The sequence below is a fragment of the Penaeus japonicus genome, unplaced genomic scaffold, assembly GCF_977035675.1.
Source record: "Penaeus japonicus unplaced genomic scaffold, GWHDUDI00000001_assembly GWHDUDI00000021, whole genome shotgun sequence".
NCBI classification, from domain to species: Eukaryota; Metazoa; Arthropoda; class Malacostraca; order Decapoda; family Penaeidae; genus Penaeus; species Penaeus japonicus.
Window position 1 is genome coordinate 9,206,362 of NW_028234423.1, and position 9,327 is coordinate 9,215,688.

Genomic DNA, 9,327 nt, shown 5'->3' on the forward strand with positions numbered 1-9,327 from the left:
GTCTTTTGGCATTTATGAAAATCAAGAACAAAAAGGAAATGATATTACGATGTAAGCCTATTGAATTTATATATGCATGAGAAATCTTGTGGGCTCTTATATGTTAAAACTGTGGACAATGAATCCAGCAGTATGGTAAGAATATTGATGGAAATACAAAACAAAATGCAAATAACATTGAAATTATTAGAAAACTTTTGCTAACATTAAGGTTGTAATGGAATAAAAAAAAAAGTTTTAAAAACATTTTATTATGATTAAAGCTGAGAGCTTAAATTACACTATCACAAATAATTCCCCGATGACAAAGATGAATTGTGCTGAAACAGTCAAAACATAAATATGGACAGGAAACGTTCACAACAATAAATATATCTAGTGATGATAAATCCGTTGCTAATACTGTACACAGAAATAGACATGAACCACAATGATCAGTAGTTACAATTGTGCCAATGATAAGTTTTTAATCTCGTGTTCAACACATGGCCTAGCTTCTCTGATCCTTTTTTAATGTTTCTTTTAAAGAGAACATCCAATATGTCCTTTTGCAAATCTGAGATACTGAATATAAAACTTATGTTCATTTCAAATTTCTTTCCTCAAGTAGAATCGTTTACAATCTGTACGATGCTCATCAGTATGGATATATATAAGGATAAATCATTATCATGAGAACGGGTTATCTGATGGAAATGAGGGCACCATAAGATGATTCAAGGGCACATTTATAACTACTGTCGTTCCAGATGTGGATGACATTGCCACATTCACCTAAATAAAGAGAAGAATAACAAATCAATCCCTAAATTTGGACTTGATAAATGCAGGGAGTGGCACCAGGTACAGGATCAGATTGAGCGTCAACATTCCCCCGAAGAAGGCGAAGGAGAGGCCGAAGTTCGTCCACAAATCAAGGTCTTGGCGATTGAGATCAAGGCCGTTCTGCGGGAAGTGGTATCGCTCGAGCAAGTAGTACGTTCCGTTCCGGTATCTGCACCCGTACTCGGCGTTGTTATCGGGGCAGACTGAGGTGGCGTTGACGGGGAGATTAGGCAGTTTGTCGAGGAAGGTCTGTTCGTGCAGGACGGCGGCGACATAGCGGTACACGATCACGTGACTTAGGTAGTACAGCCAGTCGGGTAATCCCACGAGCGACCTGTGGCAAGAGAGAAGTACATACAATAAGAAAGCTTACAGTATGGTTATCTTATCACTTCAAAGTAAGAATCTGTATTATTTTTGCCCTGGATTTTCCTGGCACAATATCTTCCATCAGCTTTTTACAACCAAGCAGGAATATCAATAAATACTTCATCGAAAACCAAGTAAAATCCGACTTATCCTGAAAGTCGACCCAGCAAACTCACCTCAGCGTCGCCGAAGCCACGAGCAGATAGAACGTCGTGAGCGCAATAGAGGCAGCAGCAGCACTATATGAGGATTTGACGACCATCATGAGGGCGACGGTCTGCTGTTCCACGAATGCCCAAACCGCCCATAACGCCGACCCGAAGATCAACCAGCCCATCCAGTCCGGACCCTGAACTACTGTGTCTCCGAGTCCGAGGCCACTGGGAAAGGATATTGTTACAGTCGTCGTCATGATCATCCTCATTAATATCAACACTTTCATCGTTAGTATCATATTTTTTACTCACATTTTCTTTATTATTATTACACACACTTTACATACGCAATACATAATGTGGAGATAAAATTGAGCCTTGAAGTAAAGGTGATGAGATAATCTGATTTATGAAACCCTTATCTCTCTCCTTTTAACTCATTCCCTCCCTCTCCCCATTCTCTTTTTACTCTCTAACTCACAATGACACCCCTCCCTCTCTCCTTTATTTTTTCTCCTCGCCCTCTCTCTCTCATCTATTCTCCCTCCTACCTCTCGCTTTCACTCTCACACCCCCTCTCTCCTTCACTCCCCTCCCTCCCAGTCATACTCACAAGAAAACGATAGCAGAGGCAGCCATGACGTTGACGTAAGACACGGGCAAAGAGAACAGGTTGTAGGTAGTGATGAAGAGCGGCCCTCTGTACAGTCCTTCCCGAGCCTCGTGGTAATAACGCGTGCGATGTTGAGCGACTAACGGTGGGGACAGAAACGGGGGGAGGTTAGGTCAGCTGCACCTACTTACATGTATACAAGTATTTGAATAACTGATTTGTTTATAGTGATTATGCCAGTCTACTTAGTCTTCTAGATAAAGACCAATCAAATAAAACGAAAACCAATTTAGAAAGAGAAAGAACTAACATGTTTTTGACGTAGCAGCTGTAGCAAGGTAGGCAGTTCCAGCAACGCAGTTGAAGAGAAGGCCGCCTCTACTCTGGAAGGAACGCTGGTAGTCCTGAAGGAGAGAGAGAGAGAAGAAATATGAAAATTACTTATAGACACGAATGAAAGAAAACTTTGAATATTATTTTTTTTTCGCATTTCCTGTCTCATGAATGTAATACTGTTTTTTTATGTGTGTATGCGTGTGTGTGTGTGTATGTGTGTGTGTGTGTATGTGTGTGTGTGTGTGTGTGTGTGTGTGTGTGTGTGTGTGTGTGTGTGCGTGTGCGTGTGCGTGTGCGTGTGCGTGTGCGTGTGCGTGTGCGTGTGCGTGTGCGTGTGCGTGTGCGTGTGCGTGTGCTTGTGCTTGTGCTTGTGCTTGTGCTTGTGTGTGTGCGTGTGCATGTGTGTCCCAACATGTCCGCATTGCCCGTGTTTAAAAAATACAGTAAACACAAATCTAACGCCAAGACATGGTGTATCAGCTTACCTCTATTTCCCAATAGAAGTTCCACAAGAGAAAGAAGAACGCAGGTAACATAAGCAGCCTGAAAAACAATTGCTGGATGCCCATGTAGCTACATGGTGACATCATGGTAAACGCCCGCCTGTGGATTGGGAAAATACATGTGGCATCAGAATAGAATTTTGGGTTTCTGTTCCTTTTCGGAGGTTCTCTTCTTTATGGGAATACGCATGGCAAGTCTATTATGTTGGCGAGGCTACATAATATGAATATATTTGTGTGCAATTACTTGGTGCGCAATAATTGCTTGCTTACAAATATGAAAGAATGGAATAACTATAAAGAATTCTTGCAAAGATTGGTTCAATAATTCTAGATTTTTATATTGCCTACTACTCGTTCCTCAACTCAAGATGCTTCTAATATATTTGCTTAAGGGAAAAATAGTCATTTGCCATAATATTATCGAACAATTCAATGCAAGTGATTTAGATAAAAGCATCTCCCTACAATACACACATAAATCATAAGACACGTAGCACAGTTCGAATGTGTGCAGACACACCCGAACACTCAACTCACCCGAACACAGCCGCCATGGCAGAAAACACACCCGGTCTTCCGTAAGCTGACAAGGGAACTTTGTGCTCTGAATGATCCATATCCGGAGGCGGGCCGGAATATTTGCGATAAGGGCCGCCCTCTAGTTTGAACTTCTCGACCAAAGCCGCGATCTGGTTATTCGAATCGATGAAGCGTTCTCGCGATCGCCGATCAACCGTCGATAAACATACTGGGGGAATGATCGTTTTATTGTCAACATTATTATCATTACCATCATTATAATAAGGATTAATACTATTGCCATTATTAGTATCATTCTACTTAATATTATTATCATAACTATTATTATAATTATCATAATTAATATAATTCTTCTCATCATTATCATTATCATAACTATTATTATCGTTATCATAATTCATATGATAATCATTATTATCATTATTCACAGTTTGCGGTCTCTGGCTTTAGGATATTTGCTGAGGATTAACGAGTTGCGATTCATAAATGAAATTCAGTTGTGAGGGAAGATGTTGATGATGTCAGTGTTTATTTATTTTTCTTTTATGCGAGTTTGATTAGAGAAAATATGTGTGAAGGTTGTCTCGCATACGTTATATAATGAATGATGAATTATTGCTTGAATAAGTGACCCAAAAGATGACATTATAATTAGAAAATCAGGAGAATACAAAAGCTTTGTACTGCCGACGAATACATGAGCACAAGGTAACATATCATCGTTTGTATATATATATATATATATATATATATATATATATATATATATATATAATATAATATATATATATATATATATAAACAGGCGCGCGCGCGCGCACGCACGCACACACACACATATGTATATGCAGTGAAACACCGATCAAAAAGACTTGAGTATCATAATGAAGAGCGCACTTACGGTAGTACATGAGCGGGTTCTCGAGCTCGGGGCAAGGGAATCCAATGCTCCTGAAGTAGTCGATCATGAGCCGCGTCGAGCCCGTGTAGACGACGTCGCCGAGGCACAGGTAGCTCACGCGGTCCAGGAAGGGCATGATGTCAGACCTGGGGAGGAAGGGGTGGGCTGGGGTTGGCTGAGTGATTCAGTGGGGAGGTTGATGTTTTTTTCTGTCTTGATTTTTTTCCTTCTTTTTTTTTTAGACGTTTCTCTCTCTCTCTCTCTCTCTGTCTCTCTCTCTCTCTCTCTCTCTCTCTCTCTCTCTCTCTCTCACACACACACACACACCAAACCCTTTGTTCCTCCCTACATCTCTCTCCTCAACCCTCTCCTCCCTCCTCTCCTTTTCTGTAACTTCTTCCATCCTCCCTCCTCCACCATTGGCTCCCCCTCCTCCTCCCCCACCCTTGACCCCCCGCCCCCCATCTCACCTTGGCTTCTCCATCGTGACGAGAATAATGCGGTTGTATTTCTTGGCGTGGTTGCTCAGAATCGATATAACAAAGTAGGTGTTGAGGGGATCCAGACCCCACGCCGGTTCGTCCAGTAAAAGCACCACTGGAAGAAGAAGTTAAGTAATGTTAGATGGTTTCCGATTTTTTTTTTTCTTTTTTTTTGTCTTGTGGCTTTTGTTTGTGGTTTGTGTGTGTATCATCATCATACCCTTCCCAACAACAAAGCAACAACAACAAACAGCCACAACAACTCCTCCCTTCAACTCACGTGGATCTTTGATCAGCTGGACACCGATCACCAGCCTCCGGTATTCCGATGGCGTCAGCAAGTCCACCGAGCGATTAGCCACCTGCGACAGAGCGAGGTCGGCCAGCACCTGTCGCACGCGCCCCGATCGCATGGTGCTTCCGATCTGGGGGGAAGGAGGGGGGGGGGGGGTTAGAGGAGGGGTGGTTGTGGTGGCGGCGAGAAGGGTGGTGTTGGTGAGAGTGGTGGTGAATGTGGGATACTGGAGGTGGTGAGGATGGTGGTGATCGTGTTATGGGTTGTGGTGGTGATGAGGGTAGTGGTCGTTGTGAATGGGATGGTGGTGATGGTTATAGCAGTGGTGAGGGTGATAGATTAGTAATAGTGAGGGTGAACTGTTGTTAGCGGTGATGAGAGGGAAAGATGGTGCCTGTAATGTAATATCTATCGATATCATTGCGACCGCTGATATCAATGACAAAAAATCCCAATGCTGACAAACAAATCTTAACAATAACATGTAAAAACAGAATAAAAAAGAACAGGCAGTCGGAGAAAAAGAAGGAAAAGAAGGAGACGGAGGCTGAGGAGGAGGAAGGGGATAAAAAGAAGAAGAAGCAAAAAGGAAGAAGAAAAGAAACCAAGAAATGAAAAAAAAAAAGAGGAAGCATAAGCAAAAAGAAAACCGACTAACTCTTGAACAAAGCAAACAAAAAACAACGAAGAAAGAAAGAAAAGAACAACAACCACAAAAAAAAGAAGCAGAAGAAAATACAAAACGCCAAAAAAAGAAGACACACTAACCTTGGAACTGAGAGACAGCTTGGCGGCGTACTCGAGCGTCTGCTTGGCGGTGAGTCCCTCCAGCAGCTGAGTCTTGTGAGTCACGTAGCCGCACGAGTCCTGGAAGAGCCTGAGCGACATGGGCACGTGGTTGAGCAGGATCTGGCCGCGCGTGGGACCCTGGGCGCGGCGGGAAATCACCTCCAGGAGGGCGCGCTTGCCGCTTCCTGTGGGAGAGGGAGAAGGAGAGGGAGGAAGGAGGGACAGAGGGGAAGAGGCAAGGAGAGAGAGGGATCGGGGGAAGGAGGGGGAGGGGAGGAAAGGATAAGAGAGAGAGAAAGATAGGGGGGGGGAGGGAGAGTGGAGGGGAAAAAATGAGGAGGGATGGGAAAAGATGGGAAATTAAGTAAGAGGAAGGGAGTAGAGGGGAGGGATGATGGAGGGAGGAGGAGGAGGGACGGAAGGAAAGAGAGAAAAAGGAGAGGGATGGGGAGGGAAATTAATGGGGTGAAATAAGGTGGAGGGAAGAGTGGAGAGTAGAGGGAAGGAATGGGGGATGTAAGAACGCCGTTTAGCGAGGGTAGGGTTGAAGGAATGGGAGGGAAGGGAATGGAGTAGTTGGTAAGAATATTGGATGGACGACAGTAAGGAGTGGATAGAGGAAGGGTGGAATATCGGAAAAGGGACGTAGGCAAAGAAAGAAATAAGGGAGAAAAAAATAGTCGAATGAGTAATTAAAATAACTTAATAATCAAATACATCATATTTTTTCAATAATAATTATAGATAAATTCAGACACATACAGGACATACTTACATTAAAAAAAAAAAACACATGGACACACACACACACATATCTATCTTTCTATCTATCAATCTAGCAATCCATCTAACTACCTATATCTATCTATCTACCCATCCATCCACCTATCAATCTATCTATCAATCCATCTATCTCTGCATGCCGACAGACAAACATACCACAACCACATCCTTACCCTTTGACCCAAGGACGGCCATGAGCTCCCCTCCGTGCACCTCGAGGGACACATCCTTGAGAATGACGCCGGTGGGCACGTTTCCCACTAACTTCTGCACGCAGGACCCCGGCTCCACCTAAGGGAGAGCGAGTCAGGGCGGGTTGAGGCACGTGAGCATCTTTTTGTGCGCTTGGATCCATTCATAACAGAGCTGTGGATGAATGCTGGTGCGCGGGAGGTGTGGGAGAGAGGATGGGGTGCGGGGTATATAGAGGGAAGGAGGGAGGAGGGAGAATGGGGAGCGAAAGGGGAGAAGGAAGAAGGAAGAAGAAGAAGAAGAAGAAGAAAGAGAAGAAGAAGAAGAAGAAGAAGAGAGAGAAAGAAAAGAAGAGAGAGAGAGAGAAATAGAAAGAGAAGAAGAGAGGATAAAGAGAGAGAGAGAGAAAGAGAGAGAGATGCAGAGAGAGAGAGAGAGAGAGAGAGAGAGAGAGAGAGAGAGAAGAGAGAAGAGAGAGAGAGAGAGAAGAGAGAGAGAGAGAGAGAGAGAGAGAGAGAGAGAGAGAGAGAGAGAGAGAGAGAGAGAGAGAGAGAGAGAGAGAGAGAGAGAGAGAGAAGAGAAGAGAGAAAGAGAAGAGAAGAGAGAGAGAGAGAGAGAGAGAGAGAGCAAGAAGGAGAGAGAGAGAGAGAGAGAGAGAGAGAGAGAGAGAGAGAGAGAGAGAGAGAGAGAGAGAGAGAGAGAGAGAGAAATAAAAAACATAGACATGTTACAGAGAGAAACGCAAAAGACAAATGTATGCAAATAAAGATACCAAAAATACAAACAAAAATTAATAAATAAACAACAACAAACAAACAAAAACAAAAAAATACACAATCGGACGAACACACGAAGGTGAGAGACCCATAGATCAACAAAGACACAGACAAACAGACGGAGGAACAAAACCGCGCTTACCGGCCCCGTGTGAAAGACACTGATAAGTTCCAACACAAACTCAGAATTCATCATGCTGGCGATTCTGAAAGAGAGACAAAAAAGTTAAAAAAGGGATTCGCTCTTAGATTACACACAAAATATATATAATATGAAAAAACGAAGTAAGAGAGGAATGACAACTGAAATCCGACGAAGCAGAATCGGAAGAAATGAAAAAAAGAAAAGAAAGAAAGAAAAAAACACAGATCATGTAACTGTGAAACGTGAAAACACTAAACAACAAATGTATTCATTCGTGTTTTGAGAGATAAGATGATTAAATATTGCCATTGTATTTTCACATAATTTCCGTGGAAGAAAAAATCACCGAGTTAGCTAACAATGATAATGATACTATTACTTTTACTAATACTAATGAAAATAACAATAATGATGAAGATGATAATATAAAAGGAATAGTAGTATCAGTAATGAGATTGACAGTGATCTTGATGACAATGACAATAATAATATGATGATTATAGGGACGATGTTGGTGACCATAAAAGTAATAATAATAAAGGTATAAAAACAAACTATAACAAGTAAGAGTACCCATTCATAAGCCATCGCCAAGTCCGTGAGTGCAAAACCGGTTTTTATTTCTTCCATATTGGGTGTCTCGGGACTTAATATGGCGCCATTGAGAGGGAAAAAAAAGTTTAAAATCCGTTGTATCAATTTAGCGAAAGAAATAACATTTTACTTTACATTTAAGGGGCATGGGTGTTTCTTCGAGTAAGTATTACGTGAGTGTGGGTAATCATTCACCATAAAACCGAAAGTTTTCGGAATTTCACAATGCATAGAGGGTAAAAATATCGATTATCGTGCATGGCCAAGCACGTAGGTCAAGCAGTGTTGCCATATAGCTGTCACGATCAATTGTGGGTTTGAGATTGAAAGGGCTTCAAAAGAAAAAAAAATGCATACTTCATCTTTTTTATATGGAGAGATGATTAAGAAAGTAAAGAACAACATATGACATTAAATATGAAAAGCAGAAGTGGAGAATATAAGTAGAATAACAATTAAAACATAAAATATTTATACAAAAACCATAATCAGTCTAAAAGTTACAAGCATGCACATGCACTCACTCTCCACACAGACAGACATTCACCTGTAATTAAAAGCACGTCCATATATAAACGTACATGCATATCCACAGATACATACGCACATACCCTCAAGCATCGTTAAATATCTTGACAAAATCCACTCGAGACTCTGTCCGTCTTGCTGTCAAGGTCAACCTCAAATGAAGATTCTTAAAGCAGGTTTGTCATCATAACGGTATATGAAAAATGCAGCAATTGGTATCTCATACCAAGTAAGAGTTGCCAAGATTCTTTTTTCCACTTTTTCTGGTTCCGATCTTGTAAAGCATGAGTTGCCGGATATTTTTCCCTCCTTTTCCCCCAACTGATTTGTTACTTGCCTTGTCTTCTTGATCATTTTTTCTTCGTTTCCGAAATCGATACAAGTATTTTTCTCAATGAAGTACAAATGGATTACATCTTTTAATCTGGATTTCCATGTATTTCTTTCACGACAAATAAGATTTTTAAATAAGTTAAAAATTTACCACTAATCATCCTG

General features: G+C 41.7%; 1 protein-coding gene across 1 annotated transcript in view; it reads right to left on the reverse strand.

The window, feature by feature from the left end:
* Positions 1-235: 235 nt before the first annotated feature.
* Positions 236-9,327, reverse strand: part of LOC122249041 (ATP-binding cassette sub-family G member 5) — a 9,669-nt gene continuing 577 nt past the window's right edge. The window contains exons 2-13 of the mRNA XM_043009569.2: positions 7,705-7,768; positions 6,768-6,885; positions 5,791-5,996; positions 5,008-5,152; positions 4,716-4,842; positions 4,246-4,391; positions 3,342-3,552; positions 2,784-2,901; positions 2,273-2,366; positions 1,963-2,101; positions 1,371-1,574; positions 236-1,159 (exon numbers count right to left, since the gene is read on the reverse strand). Of these exons, the coding sequence (XP_042865503.2) occupies positions 799-1,159; positions 1,371-1,574; positions 1,963-2,101; positions 2,273-2,366; positions 2,784-2,901; positions 3,342-3,552; positions 4,246-4,391; positions 4,716-4,842; positions 5,008-5,152; positions 5,791-5,996; positions 6,768-6,885; positions 7,705-7,758 (1,923 nt within the window). The 5' untranslated portion in view covers positions 7,759-7,768 and the 3' untranslated portion in view covers positions 236-798. The remainder of the gene's footprint in view (positions 1,160-1,370; positions 1,575-1,962; positions 2,102-2,272; positions 2,367-2,783; positions 2,902-3,341; positions 3,553-4,245; positions 4,392-4,715; positions 4,843-5,007; positions 5,153-5,790; positions 5,997-6,767; positions 6,886-7,704; positions 7,769-9,327) is intronic.